Source organism: Dipodomys spectabilis, unplaced genomic scaffold (assembly GCF_019054845.1).
Source record: "Dipodomys spectabilis isolate Male_0828 unplaced genomic scaffold, ASM1905484v1 ptg000107l, whole genome shotgun sequence".
Classification (NCBI taxonomy): Eukaryota; Metazoa; Chordata; class Mammalia; order Rodentia; family Heteromyidae; genus Dipodomys; species Dipodomys spectabilis.
This window is the reverse complement of record NW_024870784.1, coordinates 4,533,253-4,548,219: the sequence shown is the minus strand read 5'-3', so window position 1 is coordinate 4,548,219 and position 14,967 is coordinate 4,533,253. Positions and strand designations below refer to the sequence as shown.

At 51.8% G+C, this 14,967-nt stretch overlaps 1 protein-coding gene across 1 annotated transcript in view; it reads left to right on the top strand.

Annotated features, from left to right (window-relative positions):
- The window catches only part of Kcnj6 (potassium inwardly rectifying channel subfamily J member 6), a 35,121-nt gene extending 20,918 nt beyond the window's left edge, over nucleotides 1-14,203 (top strand). The window contains exon 2 of the mRNA XM_042687340.1: nucleotides 13,867-14,203. Coding sequence (XP_042543274.1) covers nucleotides 13,867-14,189 — 323 coding nt within the window. The 3' untranslated portion in view covers nucleotides 14,190-14,203. The remainder of the gene's footprint in view (nucleotides 1-13,866) is intronic.
- Nucleotides 14,204-14,967: the final 764 nt, after the last annotated feature.

Below are 14,967 nucleotides of genomic sequence, written 5' to 3'. Positions count from 1 at the left end.
GGGACACTGCAGAGCTCATTAACTCACCTAAGGACTCACAGGACGTGTGTCAGGCATCACCTCCTGTGTAACAACTTGCCCCAACACATGGAGGCTAAGAAGAGTCCGTTCGTTACCTTGTGGCTATTGCAGACCAAGAGTCCAGGGAGTGGCAGGCTGCGATCTCGGGCTCGCGGTGTCTCATGGAGCTGCAGAGATGCTGGCTGGGGGTTCACCCTCACACCGCTGGGGCGGAGGCCCGTGCCCAGCCACCTGGGCCTCGATGGAGGCTGCTGGGAGATCCTAACATGGCAGCTAATTTTCCCCAACGCCAGGAACTCAAAGGAGAGAACAGGAGGAAGCCACGGTGCTCTCGATGAGCGGCCCGCAGGCACACAGCACCGCGAGACCTGAGTCGCTAAATGCAGTGCGCACAGGAGCGGGAAATCAGGCTCCTTTTGGTGAAGGCGGACCTGAGAACAGGTGGCCGCACATTAGACGTGAGAGCGCTGAGACTGACCGCCTGGCTTCAGGCTGCCAGAAGCTCTTATGCTAAGCCCCAGGAGGACCCAGCCTGGGCTCAAAGGCAGCAGTCTGCCGCCAGGTGGTGGGTCCTCCTGGGGAGGAATCTGAACCAGTCATCGATCTTGGCCCCAGTCCATGTGGCTGCCAAGCTCAGCTCCCCTGGTTAGGAGCTCGAGGGCGTCAGGCACCAGGGCCCACACCGGCCTCCAGAGGAGCTGGTAAAGAGCAGTGAAGCTGGTGAAGCTCCCTGGCCCCAAATCCGCAGCACCTGCAGCCTGCCCTCCCTCCCTGCACTCAAGGTGTTAGGGATTTTGTTATTCTTGGCTCCAGAGGTGTGGGGCGAATGACACTGAAAGGCGTTGGCAACTTTCTGGGTCTCTACCCTCTATACTAGTAGCATCCCAGCCCTGTCTGTGACCATATACAAAGTCTCCAAGTTGGGCACTGGTGGTTCATGCCTGTAATCTTAGCTACTCAGGAGGCTGCGATCTAAGGATCGCAGTTCAAAGTCAGCCCAGGCAGGAAAGTCTGTGAGACTCTTCTTTCCATTTAACTACCAAAAAGCCAAAAGTGGTGCTGTGGCTCAAATGGTAGAATGCTAGCCTTGAACACACACCCCCACATACCCATGCGCACACATACACACACACACACACACACACACACACACACACCTCAGAGACTGCACCCAGGCCGAGTTCAAACCCCAAGACCAGCACAAAACAAATGTTATTAATATTTTTCAAGTCTCCAGAGGACACGGCTCAGAGATGGAGCATTTGCCTAGCAATATCCAGTCAAAGCTGATTTTACGCAAGTGTGCGTGTCACGCTGAGAGCCTCATCTTCCCAAAGTCTCTCGCTGCCCCCACTCCCCTGCCTCCTCTCATGGCTGAGGACACTAAGCGAGCACTTTCCCCGGAGCCACACCCAGCCCCTGTGCCCCGTTTTCCTCCCACCCCACCCCTTCACCGGCGGGCAGCGGACACAGCCTGGAGGTGGGTGATGGTTGTCTCGGCCCACGGCGCTTTCTCCAGATGCCAGGGACACAGACAGCCCCGCTTCCTTCCCACAGCCCTGAGTCTGAGATTCAGCCTCTTCCTCCTCGCAGCTTCTCCTGCAGTTGCAAAGTTAGGACAGCAAAGCACAGCACCCCGGTCCTGGGGTCACTGCATCTGCAGCTGAAGGCACCCCAGCAAAGCCCCCTTCTTCTGCCACCGCTGGCTGGGGTAGACCGAACAGAGAGGCCTTCTGGTGCTTTCCCGGCCTGGCCAGTGCGACCAGAAACCCACCAGGGCACTTCTGACCAGCCCTGAAAGATGGGCGATCGCCAGCGCCACCTGGTGGTGTAGTGGCCACACAGCCAGGCCCTTCACCAGCTGTACACAGAGGCCTCCGAGTAACCTAGGATTTCCTGCATCAAAAGCAGTCACTTGGGGCTGGGAAAGCGGCTCTGTGGTAGAGTGCTTGCCTCGCATGCATGAGGCCTTGGGTTCGATTCCTCAGCACCACATAAGCAGAAAAAAGCCGGAAGTGGCGCTGTGGCTCAAGTGGTAGAGAGCTAGCCTTGAGCTGAAGAGCTGAGGGACAGCGCCCAGGCCAAGTTCAGCCCCCACGACCAACGAAAAAGAAAAGAAAAAAGCAGTCACTCACTGAAAAACACCCCCTGGCCACAGTCCTCTCTCTGTGGAGGCCAAATCTGCGCAGTCTTTGTAGTTCGGAGAGATGGCCACATCTCTGAAACTCCCTTTGCAAAATGAGTGCCTATTGAGAAAACTCCCGATCAACTCCTGATAACTACCCACCCTGCAAAGCCCAGCTTGACTTTGGGGAAGGAGGATTTGCCTGTATCACCCTCACTGCATGGATTTCTCCTTCTGCATGCCCTTCCCTTCTTTCCTCTCCCACCTGTCCCCCACTTTTTTTGTTGTCTTCTTCTCAGTAATGAACACACATAAAATGTTTGGCGGGGAGGGAAACACCATTAAAAAAAGAAAAAAAAAAAAACATTGATCTCATTGAAAAGAAAAATGTACACAGTCCTTCCACATGTATTTTATCTTCCCTAAAAAAATCAAGCGGAGGTGGGAAATTTAAATTAAGCTGGGAACATACCATGCTCCTTGGACCTTTAAAAAATAAAAAACACTAAATCAGAAAGCAATAACAGAGAACCCAAACCTATGTGTGCAAGAGACAAAAGAAAATTTAGAAGAAAAGCAGCAACACCAACACAAACACATCACCTGTCTTCTGTAACTGAAACTCACCAGAGGAAAAGGCTTCCAAAACAGCTCTCTCCTTACACTGTGATGGCTGCTCGACTCCACTCGGGACCTCAAGTTCCCCCGGGAGGAAGAGTCCTGACTTTTCCAGAAGCTTTGCCGGAGAGCAGCTTCCTTCCAAGATGCTAAAGTAAGGGTTGCTTTGCAGCTGGTTATCGTAAAGCAGTTCTTTCTTGTGTTGTCCTCAACTGGGGATGACAAGAATCAAGTCAAACCCTCTTCAAATACAGGGTGAAAGGGGAAAAAATGAAGATAAAGTTCCTCCAGGGCAAGCAGGCAAGGAAAAAGAAATGAAAGATATCCCAACGAGGAGAAAGATGTAAAATTAGCACTATTCAGAGAATAGGCCCAGCATCAGTAACTCATGCCTGTAGTTGTAGCCTCTCAGGAGGCTAAGGGATGAAGTTATACATTTCCTCCTCCCCCTCCTCCTCCTCCTCCTCCCCCTCCTCCCCCTCCCCCTCCTCTTCCTCCCCCTCCCCCTTCCCCTCCTTCTCCTCCTTCTCCTCCTCCTTCTCCTCCTCCCCCTCCTCCCCCTCCTCCTCCTCCCCCTCCTCCTCCTCCCCCTCCCCCTTCCCCTCCTTCTCCTCCTTCTCCTCCTCCTTCTCCTCCTCCTTCACCACCACCACTACAACCACCTCCTCTTCCTGTCCCTCCTCCTCCTCCTCTTCTTGTTCTAGTACTCAGGTGCTTGAACTCAGGACCTAGACAGTCTCAGCTTTTGCACTCAAGGCTAGAACTCTTGTCACTTGAGCCATGCCCTCACTTCTTAGCTTTTTGAGAAGGACCTCACAGGCTTTCCTGCTTGGGCTGGCTTCAAACCAGGACCCTCAGATCTCAGCCTCCTGAAGAGCTAGGATTACAGATGTGAGCCACCAGGGCCTGGCTCTCCTCCCCTCCTGATGAACATCTTGACACCCAGAAACAGAGGGGTAATGCAGCGGCGGGAGGGACCGTCTCCCATCAGGACTCCAACATGGGATTTCTATACACATCGCCCCAGAGGAGTTTGTGTTTTAGAGCCCAGAGTATTTGCAGCGCTTGTGCCATGGGCCCAGATTTGCATGTCACTGAGCCCACCACTGTCCCGACTTCTCCCCTGGGAAGCAGGGCTGTGGCGGACACTGAGCGCTGTGGCCTCCCGGTTATCCTGGAGCAGCTGCAGTGGCAGGCCTGATCAGAGAAGGCCCCGGCCTTGCCAGGGAAGGGAGCAGATTCGGCCCAGCCTGCACTTGCCTTGCGCCCCTTCCCCCCACCCCCAGCCAAGCTGGCCAACTTTTTCTTCTGGTCCTAGTCCTCAGGGGGCACCTCAGGGGGCCCTGGGCTGGGACAGGACAAGAACAGACCAACAAGGCCGAGTCCTTGGAGTCTATCAACACCACTTCCCAGGACTCTGGCAGCCTCTCAGACACCGTTAGTGGGTTCCACTGACAGCTCCGTTGTCAGGTGGGAAACTATGTCCACCATTTGGTGAACAGCTTTTGAGCCCTTGCCCATCGGGGACAGTGACAGGACACCAGAGGAGGAGACAAAATCTGGACGTGGCTAAGGATAGGAAGAGCCCAGTATTCACGGCCGATCCCATGTTCTGAGTATGTCGGCACACAGTCACAGGGACAAGGCTGTAGGACATAATCTCCTTAGCGTTCCAGACAGCTGAGGAAACGGAGACTGCAGCCCTACACCCACCCAGATACCCCAGTGCCCACAGCCAGGCCCTGGCAGCAGCTGGCCCCAGGACAGCCGAGGACTTCCTTCAGTCCCTTGTCTGCTCCTTCTCCTTGTATTTCTTCTTCTTCTCCAGTCTCCCTCTCCTCCTCACCTGCAGCACGAGGCACGCCTGGATCTGCACAGGGGTCCTGCAGCCCAGGCCGAGGGCCCCCTCCCTTGATCAGCACACCTTTGGGTCCACATTGCTGGCTTATGTGGTGCTCAGCCCCCGGTCAGGAACGCAAGACCACTGTTTCATGCCATTCTGTGGAACAGAGTAGTCTGATCTGGGCTACAGTTCCCAGGATGCCTAGAAGAAGAAAACAAAACCATAAAGCCGGGGGCCTGTGCGGAACTCCCACCTGGGATACCACCAGGGGCTGTGATGCAGCTGATGAAGCCACAGAGACTGAGATGCCGGGAAACTCTGTGCAGGAGCCATCTCGTGTGAAAAAATGAGATGGGAGGATTTCCCCCTTTGGGTTCCAGCTAATATAAAGACTCAACCCAAAATTAATCATTGGAGGGAATAAGGGGTTTTCTGTCTGGAAGTGTAGGAGGCAACATTTCTAGAGACTGTAAATTTGAGGAGCAGAATGGAAGAGAAGAGAGGCCCCGGGCATCAGATCTGGAAACAGCAGTCAACAGAGCGACCTGGAGCTACTGCTGCCTCAGTTTCCCCTTTTGCAGCAGAAGCTGTGGGACTGCCTTTGTTGTTGTTGGTGGTGGTGGTGGTGGTCATGGGGCTTGAACTCTGAGCCTGGGTGCTGTCCCTCAGCTCTTCAGCTCAAGGCCAGCGCTCTACCACTTGAGCCACAGCACCACTTCCAGCTTTTTCTGCTTACGTGGTACCTCATGCATGTGAGGCAAGCACTCTACCACTGAGCCACCTTCCCAGCCCAGGGACTGCCTTCTTGAAGCTCCCCTTCCCACGAGTGCAGCAGGCCTCGGTGCTGCCGGCTTCTCTGGCACTGGCGTGCCTCCCTCCTTGGTAGCCACACACTGCCCTTTGCCTTGGCTGGTGTGTGATCAGGAGTGAGTATGATACTTGAGTCTGTTTCTCTTTTCATCCATTCCCCAAGACAAACCAAGGAGGGCAAGGGCAGGGAGGAAAAACAAGAAAAGAAGACCATCTCTCACCTCCACCCACTTCTGCAGGAGGCTTTAAATCCTCCACAGAGCTTTATACAAACATCAGGCCTGCCTGCCTGCTCCTGCACTGCTCCAGCAAACGCAAGGCGCTTCTAAACATTCTGCACTGCAGATATTTTAGGAGCAATTTTTAAACGGCTACACAGCGGCAGGAACCTCACAGAAAAGCCAGTAGGCGAGGGGAAGTGTTTCCAAGAGATTTGGAATGCCATGTGTGCCTTCAAATGCTTCACCTACCCCTTTATTCGTGCATTTTTCCCACCACATGGCTTGAAGTGCCCCGATCCTGCTTGCATTCCCCATTTAATCTCCAAGATGGATGTGTTGGTCATGCTATGGGCATGAAATCCGTTAATTGGGCCCTGACTTCTGACAGCCCTCTCTACACCACCACCACATCCATTCCACTGTGATGTAAAAAAAAGCAATCGGTGCACATTTAAGAGAAAACACCTTGTTACAAAAATAAGTCTCACGGGGCTGGGAAGGTGGCTCAGTGGTAGAGCGCTTGTCTTGCATGCATGAAGCCCTGGGTTCAATTCCTCAGCACCACATAAGCAGAAAAAGCCGGAAGTGGTGCTGTAGCTCAAGTGGTCCAGCGCTAGCCTTAAGCTGAAGAGCTGAGGGACAGCGCCCAGGCCCAGAGTTCAGGCCCATGACTGACAAAAAAATAATAATAATAAGTCTCAGTGCTTAAGCCCCATCTCATAGCATGACAAAATGAACGTGAGTGGACAACAGATCTGATTTCATATCACCTGCTTACAAAACAATTACAAGCAAACTGGGGGTAGTGGCGTACTCCTGTAATCCCAGCTACTCAGGAGGCAGAAATAGGAAAATTAGGATTTGAGACCAGCTCAAGTCAAAGCCAGAGACCTATCTGAGAAAACAAACTTACAGCAAAAGGACAGGGAATGTGGCTCAGATGCTACAGCACTTGCCTAGCAAGGGCAAGGTCCTGAGTTCAATCCCTAGTACAAGTTTCACAGAAACTTGTTTGCCCCAGAAAACCATTTCTTGGGGCAGAGACTTTTCCAAATCATGCACTGGTTGCCACTTTGTTTAACTGCCTTTTTACTGATACTTCAATGAACTTTTCACACAACAAAGAATGTTCCATAGTTCTTTGTGCCCAGTATTATCACTCTTACATCAACCAGCTCTGAGAGACAGAGAGAGAGACAGACAGAGACAGACAGACAGAGAGAGAGAGAGACCTATAGGGAGCCACATAACATCTAGTATTCTTTCTTCCTTGGAAGAAAAAGTCTGTTGGAATTCTTGTGAAGAACAGCCAGTGAGTTCACTTTTCTCCTTTATAAATAACAGCGGCTCTGTGGGGCTCAGCGTGCTCTTTATTCAGAACATAATGCGGCTCCTGCTGGCTGCGGGTGTAGAGCTTAGAAATTCACCTCATTACTTGTGACGCACAAATTCCTGCCCATTCAAGTCCTGGGGGGGGAGGGCTAAAGTCCTTTCATGTAGCTCCCAAGAGTTCCAGAACTCTCTGCCATTGACTCCTAGCAATGGCATGGCATGAGTCACCTGCCCTGGGTCACATGTCTGTCTGTGTGGCCTTAGGAATGTCCAGGCTGTCTGCTCAGGCCTAGTCCTCCACTTCCCATCCAGGGCAAGGGCAAGAAAGATACATCCCCAAAGACAGGGGCGATGATGGACACAGATGTGGAGAGGCAAATCCTAAATGTCCACCACATCCTGGCTCTTGTGGGCGTTTTCTCTGTGCCTCGGGAAGTCATTTAATCACATCTAAGCTTGCTCATGGCTAAAATCGGAGTGGCAAGAAGTAGCATCCTTCATGGGGTGGCGGGAAAGATCCAAGGAGACCAAATGTGAAAGGAGAGTGGCCAGGGAGCCCCAGGACCCGCCCAAGGCCACCCTGCGATGTCCCGTCAGCACTTTCCCCATGGCTGCTGGGGCTGGGGCTGGGGGACAGTGGACCTGAAGTCAGCACCGAGGGGAAGAAAAGCTGGGAGAAGGCCTTAGCTGCCAGGACAATTCTCCTATCTATCAGGGCATAGACACGTGTTCAATGGGGAAGGAAGAGGACCCGTCAAAGCAATGGAAGTGTTACAAGTGACTGCCATTGGCGGAGTATAATGAGACAGGAAAGCCCGACAGTGCCAAGAAGCTAGGAGGCCTGGAGAGGCGGCACTCACTGATTACACGGATGAATGAATGAACGAATGAATGAGCGAGCTATCATACCTGCCCCCTGTCCAGTGCTACACAACATGTTCTCTAATACACACATGCGCACACACACACACACGCGTGTACATGCACACACAGTGCTTATTCAGGTTCTGAGCAATGGCCAAGCATGCACAAGGGCACTTGTGCCAAAACTCCTCCCTCAAAACCTCTCTGGACTCTGGAGGTCTCTGCTCTGCTTTCTTTTTTCTGGAATTCATTTTGATAACTGTGATTTACATGTTCAGAGCACATAGGCATTGCCTTGGGGTTCGTCTCCTAAGAACATCCTCCTTTGGTCCCACTGTGAATGTCTAGAGACTTGTCTAAGTTATCATGTCCCAGTGTATTTTAGATCTAACTTGCACATGTGAAAGAAAACATGTGTAATTGGTCTCTCGGAGCTTGGCTTACCTCACTTCACATGATTTGTTCTAGGTCCATCCATTTCCCTGCAAAGGACATAATATTATTCTTTCGAATAGCTGTGTAAAATTCCATTGTCTATACTGCTTCTTGAGCCCCTTACAGTCTCCTGGTGTTTCTGCAGGAGAGATATTTGATATTGTCTTATAGAGTTGTTTTGCCCATTTATCCGAGTAGTTGTTATAACAAAGTATATGTGCCTCTAACTTTTCTAAGGGGAATGTGTTCTTGGCTAAGAGAGGTCATCTGGCCTTACCTCATACAGCCTGATAAGAAAAAAGAGCATTACATTGGAAAATGAGAACAGGGAGATCATTCGGTGGATTCTTTTGCTCAGAACACCGAACTAGAATGCCAACAGGGTTGGAGTTAGGATGGAAAGGACTGTGTTAGGGGAAATATACCAAATACTCACTGAAGTCCTCACTTCTGCTCACCTCTGCGGGGTAAATCCACGCTAGCAAAGCATTGCCACAGAGGCCAGTCTCACCCTAGCCCTCCACACTGCCCTGGAATGTTACCGTGTTTCTCTGGACAGCCTGCTCTCTCCACATGTCACCTCAATGAAGGATGGGAACTACTTCCTGTCTGATGTTCCAGATCACCCAGTCAAGCGCAAACTTCTCATCTCAGTCTATCCCCTGCTTCCTTCCTATTTGAAAAGAAAAGGTGTTCATAACAGAAGCCGGTGTTGGTGTGCATTCTCTTAACAGAAGTCCACATCTTCCCTCCGCTTTAGATCCCATCCCCTTATCTGTAAAACCAGCATCTGCATTTGTCCATGGGTGTCACTGTTTTAGCACCACAAGTCGTCTGTCCCAGAAAGCAAGCCTCTTAGTCCCTGGCAACCAGGAAAGCCATTCATTCTCAGGCATCACAAGTAACTCCGGATTCCCTTTCTCCTGAGTAGTCAGTCACACTCTCTTGCCAACGAGTCCTTTGCATTAGTGAGTAACTGTGTTCATGTCTCTTCTGCAAAATCCAAACTTCTCGCAAGAGTGCTGGATCAGTGAGTTATATGTAGGTCTCAAGTCAGACGGCTAATAAAAGGTTACGATTACATTGGAAAGGCGCCAGGTGAAATGTGAGTTCCAGCCTAACAGTGGAAGACTGCACATCGAAGCGTAGAGTCAATGAAACATTTAGTTAAAAAAAAAATGTGGAGCCACACCTGTCATGTTAACTACTCAAGAGGCTGAGATCTGTGGATCAGAGTTTGAAGCCAGCCTGGGCAGGAAAGTCCATGAGACTCTTCTCTCCAATGAACCACCAAAAATCTAGAAGTAGAGTTGTGGCTCAAGTGGTAGATAACTTGAGAAAAAAATAAAAAAAATAAGAAGAGTCTTGAACAAAACAAGCTTAGGGATAGCACTCGGGCCCTGAGTTCAACCGTTCAGGACTGGGGGACAAAAGTGAGGGCTTTTCTCTAAATGTCCATCTAAGGAAAGAGATCAAAAAGTGGTCAAGTAAAAAAGCAAACTAGACACAAGTTTAGCCATGAAAATCTTGGTAAAGCAGCAGAGCTAGAAAGGAGCAGGTGAAGACAGAGTCCTGTCCAAGTCCTGTCCCAAACCCGGAGAAATCCCACTGACGGCACCGTCACGGGGGAGCGCAGGGAACCCACGCGAAAGCCCTTACACTAGGCTTGGCAAGGACGTGGTACAGCTTCAGGCTGCATATGTGAGGCACCCAGAACAAAACCTGCCGCGGCCACCGCTCCAGTGCGTGCGTTCAAGGATTGAGGTCCAGGAAGGAAACAGAACAGGAAATGAGTGCCATTAAGAAGACAGCTTATTACTCACAAGTGCTCAAGAGGAGCGGCCCCACCCGCCACAGGCCGTGGCCAGGGTGGGTCAGGGGACAGAGAAAATGAGGAGGAAATGGCAGGCCTGGGCCTTTATTATGGTGTCCATGGGAGAAAAAAAATCAAAGCTGTAATAAGGATAATGGTTAAAAGTCTGTTTAATAAATGATGCCATAGCTTGGCACTGGCTTACGCCTGTAACTACTCAGGAGGCTGAGAATTGAGGATCAAGGTTCAAAGCCAGCCTGAGCAGAAGAGTCTGTGAGACTCTTATCTCCAATTAACCACAAAACACTGGAAGTGGCACTGTGACTCAAGTGGTAAAGCACTAGCCTTGTGTACAAAATTTCAGGGACAGTGCCCAGGCCCAGAGTTCAAGCCCCAGAACCAGCAAAAAAATAGAATAGAATAAATAATGCCATTAAGAACATGTTAGTCTAGGCATTCACACACAGTGAGAATGAAGGAGACTCTTAGGGGAGGGGCACAAAGGCACAACGTCTCTGCGTCTCTGATCATATGAAATAATTTTTATCAAAATGAACTCCAGGAAATGGAAACAAAGAGGGTTTTTTTCCTTTTCTTCTTGTTTATCTTTTTTTTGGGGGGGGGGAACGTAGGGATGCACAGAAAGGGACAAAGGAAATGCATCAGTGGTACTCACTAGACACTATGTGAAAAATGAACTATACAATTTGTGGGCAGGCACTGGAGGGAAAAATGGGAGGAGAATGAAGGAAGAGGTAACATTATCCAAAAAGAAATGTACTCATTACCTGGCTTATGAAGTGGGAACCCCTCTGTACATCACCTTAATAATAACAATGTTTTAATTATTTAAAAAAAAAGATGATGTCAGTTGCTCTACATTGCACTGGACACTCGTGTCTTATTTCTTCTCATCTATGACTTATCCTCAATCTAGGGAAGATGATCCCATCCCCCTTCTCTCTGATCCACACACACCATGTACGCCAGGACTGTGATGTCAAAAGTTAGACAGACAAGTGCTTTGGCCCAGAATCTGGGAACCTGCTGTTCCTGCTCTCCCAAGAACTTGTAGAGCATCCCTCAGCACACCAGCTACCCAGGCTGGAACAGGCCACGCCTCACTCCCAGGAGGAACAGAAAGATGAGATAACAGAGATTAGCCCAAACAGGAACGCGGTGCTGTTATTCTGTTCTCCCTTGTCTTTAAAAGGCAGAGGCAAATACATGATTAAGCTTTGTGATATGAATATCATATCACCCCAGGATAATAATAGGCCCAAACTGTGAATACAAACTGACACATGCCCCTGTTCTACTGGAATCTAGCCAGCTGGGTGAGGACTTGGATACCTCATGGTGATCCTGAGCAATAGGTGATATGTGGTGGGGGTTTTGTTGCCCATCAAGTTTACATTTGTTCCTGGAACTGTTTGCATCGCATTTGAATAGCAAGAATCCTTCTTTACAATGTCAGACTCTCCTGGATCACATTTTTCACCATAGATGGTCTGGGATGAGGAATGTGGAGATTAGGTAATATATGTACTTCAAAACTGGATTTAGACTAAAGGAGACTCATTTCCAACAGCATTACGTATGCACTGACGGGGATGTACTAAGTCAGGGGACTTGGCTCAGACTCTATAAACAATACCAAATTTTGACAACTAGGAAAGATTCCCAGTGTGAACACACTTAACTGTACTAGCTCCACAGGAGTGTCCTGAGAGCCATAAGCATGCTGTCCACTGTTAAAGAACAAGATAGCTCCCAACGTATCATAAGAAAGGCTGCCAGCTGGGCACAATGGCTCATCCCTGTAATCCCACATACTTGAGAAGTAGAGATGGGGAGGATTGTGGTTCAAGAACTTCCAGGGCAAAAAAAAAAATTTTTTTAATAGAAACTATCAAAAAAATAATTAAAGCACAAAGCACTAAGGATGTGTCTCAAGTGGTGGAGTATCTGCCTAGTAAGTGTGAGGCTTTTAGTTCAAAAATTAGAGAGAAAAAGGAAGGAAGGAAGGAAGGGAGGGAGGGAGGGAGGGAAGAAAGGGAAGGAGGTGAGGGAGAGAAGGTGGGGGGAAAGTTCTGACATTAAAAAAAAGTAGTTTTATCCAAGCCAAAACACAAGTGACAAAGCTCTGGGAGCATAAACTATCAGTTATCCAGTGAAATGTCCCCCACAGAACATGGCACCCCATGAAGAGTGTACACATGCTTTTTACAGTCACAAGACAGAGTAGGTGGTGTGAAGTTCACAGATAAATTCACACACACAAATAAAAGAATGAGTTCAGGACGGGCTTTGGTGGCTCACACCTGTAATCCTAGTAACTCAGGAGGCTGAGATCTCTGAGGACGGAGGTTCGAAGCCAGCCTAGACAAGAAAGTCTGTGAGGCTCTCATCTTCAATTAACCACCCCAAACTCGGAAGTAGAGCTGTGGCTCAAAGTGGTAGAGCACTAACCTTGAGCAAAAATAAACAAAAAAAAAAACAAAAAACAAAACAGCTCTGGGACAGCTCCCAGGCTTGAGTTCAAGCCCCACAACAACAAAGAATGAGTTCAAGTAACGAATACACTTTAACTGTACTAGCTCAATAGGAATGTCCTAAGATCAGAGAGAATGTTTTACTATTACTTCCCAGGTTCGTGGCCAAGAGTCTCTAAAGAGCAAGGCAAACGCAGTTAAAGCTGCAGGGGCCTGAGACATGACCTTAGGGTTCTTGTACGGATTGGACGTGAGCACAGGTGTGCATGCTTGGTGCCTTCCTGGTGCAGCCCGGACGGAGGCACGGTGCGCATGCTCGGTGCCTTCCTGGTGCAGGCCGGACGGAGGCACGGTGAGTGCTCGGTATCTTCCTGGTGCAGCCCAGACGGAGGCACGGTGCGCATGCTCGGTGTCTTCCTGGTGCAGCCCGGACGGAGGCACAGGTGCGCATGCTCGGTGCCTTCCTGGTGCAGGCCGGACGGAGGCACGGTGAGGGCTCGGTATCTTCCTGGTGCAGCCCAGACGGAGGCACGGTGCGCATGCTCGGTGCCTTCCTGGTGCAGCCCGGACGGAGGCACAGGTGCGCATGCTCGGTGCCTTCCTGGTGCAGCCCGGACGGAGGCACGGTGCGCATGCTCGGTGCCTTCCTGGTGCACCCCGGACGGAGGCACGGTGAGTGCTCGGTGTCTTCCTGGTGCAGCCCAGACGGAGGCACGGTGCGCATGCTCGGTGCCTTCCTGGTGCACCCCGGACGGAGGCACAGGTGCGCATGCTCGGTGCCTTCCTGGTGCAGCCCGGACGGAGGCACAGGTGCGCATGCTCGGTGTCTTCCTGGTGCAGCCCGGACGGAGGCACGGTGCTCATGCTCGGTGCTTTCCCGGTGCAGCCCGGACAGAGGCACGGTGCGCATGCTCGGTGTCTTCTCGGTGCAGCCCGGACAGAGGCACGGGTACGCATGCTCGGTGTCTTCCTGGTGCAGCCCGGACAGAGGCACGGGTGCGCATGCTCGGTGTCTTCCTGGTGCAGCCTGGACAGAGGCACGGGTGCGCATGCTCGGTGTCTTCCAGGTGCAGCCCGGACGGAGGCACGGTGCGTGCTCGATGCCGTTCCGTGCTCCCACCCCACCAGCTCCGGCTGGAAGCAAGCCGGGATCTCTCTGTTGTTCCCCCGGGATCCTGGATCACCTGGCCGGGGTGGGGCGAGGAGGGGGACGGGACGAGCGGAGTGCAGGCCCCGTGGGAAGGCGGCCTGCCCAGGCCGGCCGCACTCAGTCTGGCCTCTCTCGGCAGGGATGACGTGCCAGGCACGGAGCTCCTACATCACCAGTGAGATCCTGTGGGGTTACCGCTTCACGCCCGTCCTCACGCTGGAGGACGGCTTCTACGAGGTCGACTACAACAGCTTCCACGAGACCTACGAGACCAGCACGCCCGCCCTCAGCGCCAAAGAGCTGGCCGAGCTGGCCAGCAGGGCCGAGCTGCCCCTCAGCTGGTCTGTGTCCAGCAAACTCAACCAGCACGCGGAGCTGGAGACGGAGGCGGAGGAGAGCCCCGAGGAGCAGACCGAGAGGAACGGTGACGTGGCCAACCTAGAGAATGAATCCAAAGTGTAACCCGCGCCGCGGGGGACCCCTGCCCCACGCCGCGCCCCCCGCGGGGCACCCCTGCCCCACGCCGCGCCCCCCGCGGGGGACCTCTGCCCCACACCACACCCCCCGCGGGGGACCCCTGCCCCTCCGCCCCACACCACACCCCCCATGGGTGACCCCTGACCCCCGCCCCATACCACACCCCCCGCGGGGGACCCCTGCCCCCTCTGCCCCACACCACACCTCCCGCGGGAGACCCCTGCCCCTCCGCCCCACTCTGCCCCACACGGCGACTCCTCGTCTCCAGCCCTCGGCTTCTCTCTCTCTCTCTCTCTCTTACTTTGACCTTGATTTACCTAATTTAATTTCAACATGACTAGGACACAAATCTTGGAGGTGTAAAATTTCTACCTGCCCCCCTTTCGGTTGTCTAGATTGACAGGTAGACCCGGATTTGGCTAAGAGGAAATGCACTCTGGTTTATAAAACCCAGGCCAGGTCTTACACACACACACACACACACACACACACACACACACACACACACGCATACACACACACACAATGACACTCAACTATGAGCTTCAAGCTTCTTACCTGCATGGAGTTTTACGATACAGATCCACTCAAAAGAAGTGTCAGAAGATTTTACCTGGCTTTGACAAGGAAGGACTCTAGTGCCTATTTATCACGCAGTGAGGCTAGGTTACCACCCTCAGTTGTACAGAGCCCAATGTACCTCATCTATTACAGAGCAGGTGCTTGCCCATGCGGGCATGGCAGAACTAGGACCCAGGTGAGC